Genomic DNA, 17,032 nt, shown 5'->3' with positions numbered 1-17,032 from the left:
CCTTAGTGTGTTGTTGAGAGACCTTTAATATATATTGATATATCATCTGTAGGATGAATAATCCAACGTCTGAATAAATATAACAAACATGTTCGCTCGCTCACTCCTTTCAACAACATCATATATCAATAATCGTAAATTTTCAGTTGTGCATGATTTCGGAATGCCCAGAAAATGTACTATATCCCAGCAAAAGTGGCATATTTTTAACTTAATATTTACCCGCTACAGGGCAGAAAATGTTGTTTTTGCATTTTGAAGAAAAGGTATTGTTAATCATTTTTTAAAAATATATTATATATATTCCGAATGGAGAAAAAACATTCTGGTTTTACCTAAAAAGATCTGTTGCACAGTAAAAAGTTCAAAAAATGGGTTGATATTTATTTTTAATACATTTTGTTATATTTTTGAACTTTAAGAACGATGTTTTTGATATATGACTTTGTTGAAAGGAGTGAGCGATGTGTATATATCTAAAACCCTCTATTTGAGTTATGTATGACTTTTCTTGACGTTAATGTTCGAACATGAACATAATTTTTTAATACAGTTGTAAGTATACTTAAATGTTAATTTTTTGATACATTGTATTATATTTTGTACACACCTAGTCTCGAGTGTTTCGAATCCGAAGCGAACAGTTTAATTCTTTTTCGTTTCGACTCTATTTCCACACAATCCGGTTCTGCCCGTGGAGCGGCTAAATTCATTTTTATCGTATTTTATTTTCTCATTTATACACACAGGTGTACTTATTACTATTTCATGTATTCCGCAAATGTAGATCAAGCGAAATAGGCATGCCTTAATTTGCACAGGATTGTAATAAACATATTAGAATGGCTCTGGCGAGATTTTTTTTTATCTCCGTTTGCAAAAAAAGGGTTAGTTAATAGGTTTTCTGCAAGTCAGACGGTATGTTTAATTTAATCTATGTACAATATTATTAATCATAATTATTTCGTCATTTTAAGGAGAAAAAAAATATTTTTGTGACTGGTTTAAATTTAAAAAAAATAAAACACTTGCGAAAGACCACATTTTCAGTTTATTTATGAAAACACGACTAGTTTTGAGGAATAAGGATGTTTTCATTGACAGGTAAAAATACATTTTGAATTCTCAAATACAGTTTGAATTTTTACTTGTTGATGAGAATACACACACACACTTAAACACACATTATGTGTATAAATGTTTATATTTTTAAATATATATATATATATATATATATATATATATATATATATATATATATATATATATATATATATATATATATATATATATATATATATATATATATATATATATATATATATATATATATATATATATAATATGTTTTAATCGCACGTTGCTTCGTGTGAGTTCGTGGTAGTATCTATTACATTTTTTAGTAAGCTTTTTATTTAGAAGAAATGCATTTATTTATGTAACATTTTTTGCAAGATCCTATCGAAATTATTTTACATAATGAGAAACGCCTGAAAACGTGATTTTCAAGTTTTACGAATCTCCTCATTTTTCTTATAATCTCGTTATTTTATTTCCAACATTTTGTCGACTAAACGAAGATTTGGACACACTCAAAATATTGTGATATTTTAATTATTTTAATCATTTAAATAACAAGTAACGAAAAAAATATACTAAATTTGACCTGATATAAATAGTTTTTAATATTTTTAGTTCGTTATATCAACTCTGAGCGAATCAGAACATTTTTCATTGAACATACCTTTTATTCATTTATGCCTACTAATTGCCTAAAACGTACCATTTTAATACAATAAAACAATAAAAAGGTTTGTTTTCTATATAAGAGTTGTATGTATTAATGTAATACATACCTAATCTAGATTTGAAGATTTCTATTCTTTAAAAAAATACCTTTTTAGGTCAATAAAATTGGGCGAGCGAAACATATTATCTTTATAGTAAAATTACACGTTACATGCTTAAATTATTTTTAACCTCTGAACTGCCTAGAAAAGTACAGTTTTAGTATTTAATTTGTAGAAAATAAATTTATTAATAATTACGTATTAGGCTGAACGACTGATGTATGGGAATGTGCTCAGCGCACGGGCAAGCGCGAAACCTTTCAATAAATTCATTTTTCGTTTGACCTACAATCGTATTGTGAGGTCATATTAACAACATTATATACCAATTCGTATGTTATATTAAGGGGATATTCGCTAATACATAATTCGTTGCACCGGAGACCGCCGGAGAGGTCACAAGTCTGTTCACGTCCATTTTTTTTAAATAATGTATATTAGATATTTTATTATTTTTTAGAATATATTATATATGGAAAAAATATTTTTGAATTTTTTTAACTCCTTACCTTTCAAAAACTCTTATCTTTTCAAAACCATATAATTATTTCGAAGAAAACCTTATTTTTTCAATGCAAAAACGATATTTTAAGAATAAAATCAGTTACGTAAAATGTTGCCTGGATTTAGAGAATATGTTGTTGCTATTTAACGAATACTAGGCCTTAAGCAAAAAAATCAATTACGTTATATGTTACCTGAGTTTAAAATAAAATAAAGGCTTTCGATTATTTATATTATATTATCGAATTTACAGACAATTAAGTTGCGACTTAACGAATTCATGGCCTTAATACTTTCTGTGGAAATTCTGATAAATTATCACGATTCATCAAGGTATTGCGAATACTTTTTTCTTTCTGAAAATGTATAAAAAATAACTTCACCGATAAATCACATCCCATTGCCTGATGGGTCACCTCAAAATAATATGTAGTACAGGTACCAACAATCAAGTATTTCAAATATGTAATTGCAAGCGGTAGAACAAAAGTTGAAATAATCTGCGAGTATGTATGAGGAGATGCATGAATATGGAAGAGGCGAAGATTGTTTCCGAAGACGGAGTGGTGTGGCATTCTACCCTCTTTTCCTATCCCTTCTCGGACGTGTGTATTGTGATGGTTAGTTAGTAGCTAGTTAAATTTAAATAAATAAAAATTATATTAATTTTCAATTGAAAGCCTATTGTTTTTAATAGAAACATCACAAGCAATATGACTATTTACAATACGAAATATAGCTCACTCCATTCAAGAACGTCATAAATCAAAAATCTAAAATTTTTAGTTGTGGAGAATGCCCAGAAAATGTACTATATCCCAGCAAAAGTATATTTTTAACTTAATATTTACCCGCTACAGGGCAGAAAGTGTTGTCTTTGCATTTTGAAGAAAAGGTATTGTTTCATCATTTTTTTAAATATATTAAATATTTTTCAAATGGAGAAAAAACCTTCAGGTTTTACCTAAAAAGATCTGTTGCACAGTAAAAAGTTCAATAAGTGGCTTAACATTTATTTTTAATACATTGTGTTATATTTTTAAACTTTAAAAACGCTCTCCTGAAAAATCAAGTTTTTTGATTTATGACGTTCTTGAAAGGAGTGAGCGATATGTAATTGTACTTTTATAAATTTTCTAGAACTGTAATCGTAAATGAAGAAAGTTATGTCATTAATATCAAAATATATCTATACATATTTCCTTTGCACTTTTCTTTTTCAAATTTACAAATTAAATTTAAGTTTTGTAGTGACATTTCTTGGTGGAACTGCATTTTTTACAATAAAATAACAACTATGTTATTTTTTCCACATGAAATTCATGCGGAAACTGCTTTTTATATTATAAAATAACAACTTTGTAATTTTTTCCACATGCCATTTATGTGGAAACTGCATTTTATATAATTAAATAACAACTATTTAATTTGGAAAAAAATTACAAAGTTGTTATATTAATTAAATTTAAAAGCGTATTTTTGGGAATCATTTATTTTTTTGTAGTTCTCTTTCCGACTTGGTTTAATAATAATGGCTTGAATTACATGTTGTATTGAACACAGCAAATAAATTCAAAACTTCATGTTCCAATAGTAATAAATAGCTATCACTGGTAATAATTCTCCACACAATATTATACTCGTACGAATAGATTGCACTGTGCATCAGTTGGGAATAAAGGAAAGTAGAAGTGGTTCAACACTTTCAAACACGCAGAGTGAGTTTAGTTTTTTTACAACATTTTGAGTGGGTCCAAATACTAGTTCACAAATCTGAATTATCTCCGATTATGGGAGTTTTTTTTGACATTTCCTCAAAGATGAAGAAGAATATGGAAGTTTGGGTAGACTTTATAGAAAATAGGGTAGAAAAGTTTGGGTAGAAAAATAATTTAAAAAATAACTATTAAATATACACATACATATATACAGATAAATATAAATAAACGATAGCCTAGTATCCTCCTAACCCTTATCTAGATCCAATGGTGCATAGGGCACTACATCATATAAACGAAGTGTTATCTTAATCGTTCACACACAAGGAAAGGTGATCAGCCCTCCGCTTCAGGTACCAGTCCAGGGTAATATTGAATAAATATTAGAGTGAAAAATCACTTAAATTTATTTAACCCCACCCTGGAAATCGAACCTGGGAGTTATTGAAAGCTGTCCCACCACATGCCCAGATCTGATACAGAAGCATCTAGGCTTCCTGACAGATCTGCTCTTGCAAAGCAATTTTTTTTAAACTATGTTGCGAAATTTATTGAAAATGTGAAAAAACATCAAATCGGACCCGGGACCTCCAGTGCGGTAGCCAAGCGTGCTGACCATTACATTACGGTGTAGTATAGTATAGAATTGAATATTAAATTGAAATAATTGTGTTTTGAATATTGAAAGCATTAACTTTGTTGATCATATTGATATATTATTTCGAGAAATAAAAATACTTTGTGTTCTGATCCACTCACCCTCACCCTGAAAAGGACAACAGGTTGTTGCCGAAACTAGTTGGTTAATAAAAATGTGAGTGGATCAGAACACAAAGTATTTTTATTTCTCGAAATAATATGAAATAATTGTACTCACCGCGTCCGCAGGGGTTAGATCCATCTCAAAGGATGAATCATGTCATGCCAAAAATCGATTACTTTTGCAACGTTCCATCTCCGATTCAAATTTGCTCTATACAAATAATACTCTATAATTTCTGTCAAGAAAGGAGGACAATGTCAGCATTCACCTAGGCGCTTGCGAAACCGGTGACTGAATAAATCATTATGTTTCCACTCGGTTAATCATTATCATCGCGGGCTCATTGCGGAATCGGGTTCAAAGCTCTCGCTGTTTCTATTCCCACGTATTTTGGCAAATAGGTACTGCAAAAAATGAATGATTGGACTGACGTGAATCGGCTTCGCTCATGTGTACGAGTATATTACATATCGCTCACTCCTTTAACAACGTCATACATTTATCAAAAAACTCGATTATTCAGGAGATCGTTTTTAATGTTTTAAAATATAATAAAATGTATTAAAAATTAATATCAAGCCACTTCTTGAACTTTTTTTCTGCACAACAGATCTTTTTAGGTAAAACCTTAATGTTTTTTCTCCAAATGCATTCCAAAAACGTGTTACCTCTCTGGCAGTTGATTGAATTATGTGATTCGTTGTATCACCTTAATAGAAACACATCGCACTGTACGGCCAACCCACTATAGACGACTCCCGAGCAGACCACCAAAGAGATGGGTCGATAGCTGGGAATCAACATTATTAGCATGAGGCTTATTCCTCTTAAAAATAGGCCACAAGGCCTACACCAAGATGAAGAAGAAGAAGACCTTAAAAGACTCAAAATGTGGTATGATACAAGTGTTTTTTTTTATTAAATTCTTAAATTTATTAATTTTTCTGTCTCAAAGCACGTTTGAATGAACAAAGATAATGATTTTACTTACTCATTAGATTTTCCTTTCGTGTTTGGTTGAAAATTGATTGTCTTTTTGGCAATTTGTGCAATTTATTCTCCACTAAGAGTACTTACTAAAAATGAAGAAATTATCCATAAGATCATTGCAAGACTAGCAGATCAGTACGAATTTGAAATGCGCGGATAATGTCTTCTCTCCTCTCATCAAAAAATCATTACGGTGGATGTACCAAACATTGCGGTAATTCGCACAGAAAAGACACACGATTAAATCGGAATTTGTGTACAAATATTTTTTTCTTAATAAGTTTTGTTAAAATAAATGACATTAATGGCGTTTTTGTCTGCCTCCGTGGTGTAATAATGGTCAGCATGCTCGGCTACCGTGCTGGAGGTCCCGTGTTCGATTCCCAGGGGGGGGGGTCACATAAATATAAGTGATTTTTTCACTGTAATATTTATTCAATATTACCCTGGACTGGTACTTGAAGCGGAGGGCTAATTACTTTTCCTTCATGTGTTAATGATCAAGATAACACTACGTTTATATGCGATGCAGTGCCCTATAAGTATAGCCTCCGGCAATGTCGATTTCCAGCTGTCAATCCATCTCGTTAGTGGTCTGCCAGGGAGTCGTCTTCCTTGGGGTTTTTTCCATCCATAATTCATCGTTTTGATACACATTCGTACGAGAGATCGCATTTCGACTGCAGTATAAACTGACCAATCTCTGGAAATGAATTTCAATATAATAGATATGATATATAATAGATATGAAAATAAAACATGTACAGTTTTTATTTAATTAACCACTTTAATGACTTTTATTTATATTTACAACAAGTTTTGTAATCTTACAGATGTTTACATATTCTGGTAAAATTTTAAACTGTAAGTATCAATATTTTTTCATTTTTTTATGTTTTTATTTTTACCAGAAGATGAAAACATCTGCAAGTTTTCGAAACTAGTCATATACATATATATAAATAAAACTCATTAAAGTGGTATATTCAAGTGTTTAATTAGAGAAAAATCAACATGTTTTTCCACAAAGTTAATGCCGAATCAATAAATAATATGTACAGTTTTTTTTCGAAAAATGTTGAAACATGATAAAAGATCCTTGATTGTACATTATTGTGAGAATGACCCATTAATCCTGTGTGCAGGCCGACTCGGTTATGCAACACGGTTTCGCACAGACAGTAATGTCACTGTGGGAGAGAAGAACGGCACTCACTTTCGAAAACAGATCATAATGTTTTTATTATTTGGCTTTGCGCCGAGTCATGTTCGCGAACAAATTACTTTTTAATTAAGTGCTTGTTATTAACCTCTTGACAAATTAAATATTTGTTATTACGTCGCCATAATTGAGTGTTATATAAATAGCGTACCTGCAATTTCAACCGTTTGTGATTTTATCTTTGCCTTGATACATCAATGAATGTAAAAAGCAGACATTGGTAAATACTAGTACAACAAAATGACAAAGTTGCGAGGAAAATATTATAACATTTATTTTAAGCGTCATTGTAAAAAAATATCTGACAATTTCAGATTATTTTTTTTCCTTTTATTACCTTTGATGTAACTGGAACATTCCTGTTTGAGGTAACTGATAATATAGTATAATAATTAGAGAAGTTTTCAATATTTCAATTTTGCAATAAGTAGATGATTTTGTATTTTCAGTTTTTTTTTTGCAAATTTTTGTATATAAAGTCGAAACAAAAAATAACAAATTTCGTTATGTATGTGTATATATGTATATATATATATATATATATATATATATATATATATATATATATATATATATATATATATATATATATATATATATATATATATATATATATATATATATATATATTTTAACCCTTATCCGCACCCCAATGGTGCATAGGGCACTGTGTCATATAAACGCAGTGTTATCTTGATCGTTTACACATGAAGGAAAGGTGATCAGCCCTCCGCTTCAGGTACCAGTCCATGGTAATATTGAATAAATATTACAGCGAAAAAATCACTTATACTTATTATATATATATATATATATATATATATATATATATATATATATATATATATATATATATATATATATACATACATATATATATACATATATATGTATATATATATAACTATATATATATATATACATATATATATATATATATATATATATATATATATATATATATATATATATATATATATATATATATAAATATATATATATATATATATATATATATATATATATATATTCGTTCGAGGCGTTCATCAACAAAATAATAATATATTATAAAAAATAATGAACAAATAAAATACACCAGTAAAGCCTACATCGTAAAGAGGATGACGTATTTATTAGGTCATTTTTTCATCACTTTTTTTTGTACACTAACTTGTTTATGGATCTCATTTTAAGGGGAGGCGTGAGCTGAACATATAAATATTGAGAAATAATATTAAATTTAATATTCGCATTAAATTTACGCCGCAAAATTCTATGTTTTGACTTGTACGTCCTATTTTTTGTTACATTAAAATTACACGCTAGTTGCATTTTTGCTAATTTATATGCACGCCTCTGTAATTTCTGTCAGTTAGTCAATTATTATTGCAAATTAATAGTACTTTAATAATAATTTGTTAAGACGCCTGTACACCAAACATCTCTTCGTACAAATATGATTAATTCCAATGCTCATAGTGATTTTATTTATTTCGTTTTCAAGTAGTATCCCTTTATTTCAGAGGAATATTTCATAAAATTTTTAAAAAGTAAACCAATTTTTTTACAACATTTTGAGTGTGTCCAAATACTTGTTCACAAAATCTGGATTATGTCCAATTACAGGAGTTATTTTCATATTATTTTTTGACATCTCATCAAAGATGAAGAATATGGAAGTCTGGGCATTTACGGGGCTTACGACCGTCATAGGCTGGTTTAAGTGATCACTTTACACACGTATAACATTCACCAATTCTACCCATTATTGACAACCACACTATTCAAATTCTTGGAAGTTCTATATATATGAACCAATTTAGAAACCTTGTTCATGAATCACTAGAACTTCACTATTTTTTTAGTCAATTTTTTATTTTATTATTTGTATACATTTGTTTAAATCACAATTTTTATATATTTAGAACATTTTTTTGCAGAGACCCAGCAAGCCACCTTATGTATCTTGTCGGTGGAGTTCTTTTTTTATTCATTCATCTATAAATAATTCCACCTGCCTTAACTATACATAGTATCATCTCTCCCTTGGAATCTTACTTGACCTTACTCCCTACGTCTTCTTAGTTTTTATCAATCTAGTTACACTATCATACTCATATTACTTCAAACTTTTTGTTAGTGTAATTATTTTGAACTATATAAAATAAAACAACTTTGTTTTAACCAAATTTTAAACATGCAGGACAAGGACCTGATGATGACAAGGTTCTTGTCGAAACCGGTTAGAGAAAAAATGTATTAATAAAAAAGTGGTTAAAAACAAAGTTGTTTTATTTTATAAAGTTTATGAAATGTGTCATAAAGTATCTGCCAAAAACTTTAAAGAAAAATATTAATAAATTATTCATACTGCAATTTTTAATATTGTGTATGTAAATCTATATATTATGTATATATATATATGTATATATATATATATATATATATATATATATATATATATATATATATATATATATATATATATATATATATATATATGTGTGTTAACCTTGTAGCGTAGTGGTTAGCGTGGCATCCTGGAGGTCTCAGGTAAAATAAATATAAGTGATTTTCCTCGTTTTTATTTTTATAAAATCACTCTGAAATGGCACCTGAAGCGCCGGAGTGATCACCTTACCGTCAAGTTATAAACGATTAATATAACACTGTGTTGATGCGATGCAGAACCTCGGTTTCCTCTGCCCATATTCGCCTCATTAATTTTCCGTAATTAACCGTTCTTTACTCACTCATTCGTTCCACATGTCCAAACCATCTAAACACACATTTCTTAATTTTAATTTTATTGATAATGCTTCTTATCTCAGCCTTACATTATTTCCTTATTTCACCACTTGAATATCTCGGCCGTCCAAACTTAAAAAAACACAGTAAGGGACATTTTTTTGTAGTACGTATTTTTTTGTATTTTTCGACTTGGTAGAATATCCATGCAAAAATGCAAAAAAAACTACGTACTACATAAAAAATGCCCCTTGCTGTATTTTGAGTTTGGACAGCCGATCTATCATACATCGTTTTGCCGCATATTCGTCTGCGATTATGTGTAAGATGAAAATAAATAAATAAATAGTTTGTGCGTAAACTGGATCCTTAATTCAATTTCGGTACCTCCCCAAATTTTATACAAGTCTGACTGAAAGTGAAATACAGTTTTTATACAATTTAGACTAAAGTGATTGCAAAAAAAGTGCAAAGGCGTCGCGTTAGATTGGCTATACGGAATATTGTACAATCTTCCCACGTGGGATCATTTTACTTTCGTCGTACGTCATAACACTGACCCCATTTTTTATTCATTTTTGAAACACAGATCAATAGTTAATATTTATTATTATTATAGAGTAGAACATATTACGAAGAAGCGCCAAATTGGACGAAGAAGTCACGGCTGAATGGCATCGCCTTGTAGGAAGATTAAGTCAAATGCGTTCTAGGATACACCATTGCTCAGTTCTAGGATACAGTTTGTAATACTAAAATAATTATAACTGAGTCTCAGGTTGTGATGATGACCTATCGTTTAGTATACGAAATATGATTTTAGGTTATTTCTCATATTATTCTATGACGATATTTTGTCCGCCTCTGTAGTGTAATGGAGGTCCCGGAGGCTACCGTTCTGGAGGTCCCGGGTTCGATTCCCAAGGGGGGTAAAACAAATATTATAAGTGATTTTTTAACTGTAATATTTATTCAATATTACCCTGGACTGGTATCTGAAGCGGAAGGCTGATCACCTTACCTTCATGTGTAAACGATCAAGATAACACTGCGTTTATATGACGCAGTGCCCTATGCACCGTTGGGTGCGGATAAGGGTTTTATTATTTTATATTCTATGACGGTCGTAAGCCCCGTAAATGCCTAGACTTCCATGTTCTTCTTCATCTATTTTGAGATGCCGAAAAAGAATGGCAAAGTACACTACACTATTTTCAAGTTTTCTACACCTAAAATCTTACAACATTTTGTGTGTGTCTATACTTGTTTACAAATCTGGATTATCTCCAATTATAAGAGTTATTTTTATATTTTTTTGATATCTCATCAAAGATGAAGTAACATAACAAGTAAGATGAAATTAATTTAATTTGTACCAGAAGATGAAAACAACTGTCGTTTTCGAAACTAGTCGTAAATAAAAATAAAACTCGATAAAGTGGTTTATTCAAGTGTTTAATTTTAATAAAATAAATAAGATGAATACGGAAGTCTGAAAAACAATAAAATACATGCAAAGTAAAAATGCAATTTTGTTGGGTTTTTTTTCACATGTTAGTTTTATTTGATAGATTTTGGAAGTATGGCGCCTACGATTGTGTAATTTTTGAAGTATATAGTTCAATTGTTTAATTTTTGAAGCTGTATAATGTCAAATGATGATTTTTTTTAATTTGCGCTTTACTTGGTAAATACCAATATTTTAGAAAAATCTATAGTGACACACGTTTCGGTGCATTGCGCATCATTTTCCGAAGTAATTAACAACTTAAACTTAAATTAAAAAGTGATAGTTATAACCGCTAAGCGACTGCCGAATCAATTAATTAAGAAATGATGAAATTTTACTAGTAATCCTACAAACTTATCAAAAGTGTTTTTGTTTTTTTTTTTACTTGAAACTTTACTTGATTTTTAAAGGGGAACTCGAAAACACCTACAACATTTTGAGTGTGTCCAAATACTTGTTCACAAAATCTGGATTATCTCCAATTGCAGGAGTTATTATCATATTATTTTTTGACATCTCACCAATAGATGTCTCTAGTGAAGTTCTAGTGATTCAAGAACAAGGTTCCTAATTTGGTTCATATATTTAGAACTTCCAAGAATTTGAGTAGTGTGGTTGTCAATAATGGGTAGAATTGGTGAATGTTACACATGTGTAAAGTGATCACTTAAACCAGCCCATGACAGTCGTCAGCCCCGTAAATGCCCAGAATTCCATATTCTTCTTCATCTTTGATGAGATGTCAAAAAATAATACGAAAACATCTACATAATTCAGAAAGTTTTCAGCCACGCGAGGCGCCATACGTGTCTCCACGCACATTTTTTAAAAGAATATACATAGGAATTAGATTTTTTTGTAATATGTACTAAAAAAATATTTGTAGGTATATATATATTATTTTTAACTCCTTACCTTTCAACGGCTATTTTATTTTCAAAACCGTATAGTTATTTTGAAGAAAAACTTATTATTTTAATGCAAAAACGGAGTTTTCAGAAAAAAATTCTAGTACGTCAAATGTTATCTGGGTCTAGAGAAAATTATATTGCGGGCTATTTATTGATTTCTGGGCCTTAAATAAAGTTCAATAGAATTTAGATGAAAAATATATTTTAAAAAAAAAAACAACAATTTAAGGCGAAAGTCAAAGTTGTTAATAATATATAATTTTTATTGAACTTTTGCAAGATAAGTAAATTATTTCGAACATTTCCCAATAGCTTTGAGAATTATGGAGAATGTAGAGGTCATGAAGGGTAATCCGTACAATTACGTATAAAATTACAAATAAAATCAGAAATTAGAAATTGCTTGTATCAATATTTTCGTTGGAGGTCAAAGGAAAACAAGGACGTAAAATTATCAGGTCAAAAGTAAACATTTTAATTTTCGATATTTCACCTTTTATTGTCCGCCTCCATAGTGTAATGGTCAGCACGCTCGGCTACCGTACTGGAGGTCCCGGGTTCGATTCCCAAGTGGGATCAAATAAATATAAGTGATTTTTTCACACTAATGTTTATTCAATATTACCCTGGACTGGTACCTGAAGCGGAGGGCTGATCACCTTTTCTTCGTGTGTGAACGATCAAGATAACATTGCGTTTATATGATGCAGTGCCCTATGCACCATCGGGGTGCGGATAAGGGTTTGAATGATTGAATGAATTAGATGTACAATAAGTCCGTGTTTTTATTATTAACAAGCTGTACCCTGCGCCGCGTTTCTGCGGCTCAGTGTGATAAAGGAATAAAAAGAATGCTCATGTTCCTAATTTGTTTAAATTCATAATACTTGTGAAGCATTTGAAGTGTTTAAAATAAAACAATTGTATATTTCAATTCTTTGTTGGAGAGGCTCAACGCAACTAAAATTAAAAGAATGTTTTTTTTTTTTTTTAAAGGAATAACCCGCATAGCCTCTGTTTTAGAGGCTTGTCTGCAGGTAGGATAGTAAGGATAGGGGAGGTAAACGTGAAAAATACACCACAAACACCCAGATCAATTGAAAATAAATCTTTCTTGAATTCATTCTGCAATTGGCGGGAATCGAACCCGCGACGCCAGTTTTGCAGTCGAGCGTCTACCCAACTACGCCACAGCGCCTGCCTATTGTAATTAGTAGAAATGTATAGAAATTGTATTAAATTGTATAAAAGAATATATATATGTATATATTTATATATATATATATATATATATATATATATATATATATATATATATATATATATATATATATATATATATATATATATATATATTTACACATATACATATATATATATATATATATATATATATATATATATATATATATATATATATATATATATATATATAAGCTGTATATAATAGGCGAAGAGGAACCACAGTTTAACTATAACTGTGTGACTCTCGCCGCAGTCAAGGTTACACTTTTCGCACGTTACATATAAATCAACCGTTAATTATACACAACCGCCGATTACGTAACATACCGTTAAACTGCAGGTGTGTAGTGCCGTCCCTCTCGCTCTCGCGCCGCGCATAGTGCAAACTAGCTGTTGCGTTTCGCGCTGTCTCGCTCCCGCGGTCGATTGATAATATGAAAAGTCAAATCTTTGATTGCTGTAATAATAACTCAAACTCCGTTTTTTATTATTGTTTATTTATTCAAATGGATAATTATCACGATGTGTGATTATTGGCTAATAAATTAATACGAAAAATCACAAGACTATCGGTGAAATTCTTATTGAAATATGTAGAGAAATAAGGGATAAATGAAGGTTTAAACTTTAGATATTTTTATATAACGAAAAACGTGCGTTCGCATGCGTCATAAAATTTCCGTCATCGAACGTTTAATGACGTCATATGGTTTATTGTCTGTGGTTTATGGAGCTGTTATAGTAGTAGTGTGGATTGTTTGTTTACCACTACACTACCATTTGTGTTATACAAATATGGTGGGAGGGTGGAGCATAGACATCAGAGCCGCCAATAATGTAGCAATGTTACCAATATTAAAATAACTCCATCGTTTCTGTGACGTCACTTATTGCCAACTTACGAAAATAACGTTTTTTAATTGCCACAAATTTTATGTTTATGTGTTTTTAATAATAAAATACAATTTAGTGGATTAAAAATCGGTGTTTGATCTTAATGCTTAATACATAAATCAGTGAATTTTTTATCGACTTCGAGTCGACAGGATAGCAACCGCTTTGTAGGAGAGCATACGTCAGCATCACGTCGGACTATGATCAATAATGTGAAAATACAACTAGAGATGTGTTACGCAACGCACACACTATGAATGTGATGTGTGATGTGTGATGTACTCCTCTCTCACTCGTTGTATAATATTTAGTACTTATCTATTGATAAATTCACGCAAGTCTCAATGAATGATAAAAAATTGATGTAACAATACTAAATAATTTAATTATAAAAATAAAACACTTGTTTTAATTAGATTTTTTGAGTTTATTAATGTAAATTAAAAAATTAAAAAACAAAAACAAATTCCTCTTTTGGTCAAAATAACTTCTTATACGACCCGCTTTCACTATCCATAAAGTAATTAAAAATACAAACTTAATATAAAAGAGCTGTTCATATCGCTCACTCCTTTCAACAACGTCAAATATCAAAAAACTAGATTTTTCAGGAGATCGTTTTTAAAGGTTAAAAATATGATAAAATGTATTAAAAATAAATATCAAACCCCTTATTGAACCTTTTTACTGTGTAACAGATCTTTTTAGGTAAAACCTGAAGGTTTTTTCTTCATTGAAAAATATTTAGTATATTTTTTTTTAAAAATTAAATAATACCTTTTCTTCAAAATGCAAAAACAACACTTTCTGTCCTGTAGCGGGTAAATATTTAGTTAAAAATATGCTGCTTTTACTGGGATATAGTACAACTGAAATTTTACGATTTTTGGTTCATGAAAATTTACGTTTATGTATTAATTTTAAATCAAACACAAATTAAACGCCAAATCGATAAATTAAAAAAAAAATTAAAAATTACGTTGTTGAAAGGAGTAAGCGATACGTGGATAATGGAAGTGGGTAGGTCTGAAATAAATCGCATCATTCGTCCATATCGGATTTGATTGCGAGTCATAATCAATTTCCTTTTAATTTTTAAATGAATATTGTAAAATATATCTTTGGCATGGGAAAACTCGTTATTGTGAATTGTAATTTGTAATTATGCGTTTAATGAAATATTTAAAAATAGACATACCGCAAAGTTTTCAATCTTCTGAATATATATTTTTTTGTAAATTTAAAATAATTATACAAAAATCATGGATTGTTTGGAATCAAATTGAAAATGGTCATTGTCTCTTGGCCATTCCGAGACATTTCGGCAATAATTTGAAAATTGTTATTGAGTGTACGATGAAATAAAAATAATAATTCACATAACATGTCAATCTAAGAAAGAAAAATAATCACAAAAATCACCAACAAACATAAACAATAAATAATAACTGTAAGTCCCTTTAAGTAAGTCCCTGTAAGTCTCTTTATTGGATGGAAATGCGTTATTAATTTTAAGATTGTAAAAGTAGAAATGTCTAGAAAATGTAACCATATTGAATAATAAAAAAATAAAAAATGTTATGTAGGTACTGATCTTGTTTTTTCTTGTTCTAGGCGATAGGCCACGTGTCTGGGGGCCATATCAACCCTGCTGTGACCCTCGGGCTTCTGGTGACGGGAGATATATCTCTCCTCAAGGGATCTTGTTACGTCATCGTCCAGATGGTTGGCGCTGTAGCCGGCGCCGCCCTTATCAAGGTAAGCACCTATTTATTTCTATTTAGTTAGCTTATATTTTGTTGTCATCTCAACATAGATGGAGAAGAAAATGGAAGTCTACATTTAGGGAGCTTATCATCCCAAATGTAGATTTTGTTAAATTAAGTTTTACTTAAGAGTGAGATCTAGACCTTGTCCTAAGCGTTCAAATCAGAATCCGTTCAGCCGCGGTCACGCTGCACGTGTGTCCACGCCGATTTTTTTAAAAGAATGTACATATATTGGAATTTTTGTGTTTTTAGAATATATATAGGAAAAAAAAACTCCCTACCTTTCAATAAGTCTTTTCTTCTCAAAACCATATAATTATTTCGAAGAAATACTTATTTTTTCAATGCAATAACGGTATTTTAAGAAGAAAAAAAATATATGTAAAATGTTACCTGGAATTAGAGACGATATAATAGCAAATAAACGAATACTGAACCTTAATAGGCTCCGACGGCGCCGTGGCGTAATTGGGTAGACGCTCGACTGCGAAACTGGCATCATTGGGTTCGATTCCCACCAAATGCAAAATAATTTCAAGATGGATTTATTTACAACTGGCCCGGGTGTTTGTGATGTATTTTTCACATTTACATTCCCCATCCTTACTATCCTACCTGCAGATAAGCCTCTAAAAGTAGAGGTTTTGCGGGTTATTCCTTAAGGAGGTATTCGCTGACACAGAATTCATTCCACCTGAGACCACCTGAGGGGTCACATGTATGTTCACGCCCGATTTATTTTAATAATGTTTATTGGATATATCATATTTCTTTGCTATTTTATATTATTTTTTTCCATGCAAAAACGGTGCTTTAAGAAAACAGTCAATAAAGTAAAATATTAAATAAAGTTACCTGGATTTAGAGAAAATTTAGTTGACACTTTGATAGTGTAATGGCAAAGGGGT

The 17,032-nt window shown here is 30.3% G+C and overlaps 1 protein-coding gene across 2 annotated transcripts in view; it reads left to right on the top strand.

Moving 5' to 3' along the window:
- The window catches only part of Drip (aquaporin homolog protein drip), a 120,992-nt gene that overhangs the window by 88,183 nt on the left and 15,777 nt on the right, over positions 1-17,032 (top strand). For both annotated transcript variants that reach the window (XM_088277540.1, XM_088277541.1), the window contains one exon: positions 15,970-16,113. In XM_088277540.1, the coding sequence (XP_088133666.1) occupies positions 15,970-16,113 (144 nt within the window). The remainder of the gene's footprint in view (positions 1-15,969; positions 16,114-17,032) is intronic.

Source organism: Brachycentrus maculatus, unplaced genomic scaffold (genome assembly GCF_059751285.1).
Source record: "Brachycentrus maculatus isolate JH-2025_06_01 unplaced genomic scaffold, ASM5975128v1 h1tg000046l, whole genome shotgun sequence".
Classification (NCBI taxonomy): Eukaryota; Metazoa; Arthropoda; class Insecta; order Trichoptera; family Brachycentridae; genus Brachycentrus; species Brachycentrus maculatus.
This window is presented reverse-complemented; position numbering and strand designations above follow the sequence as displayed.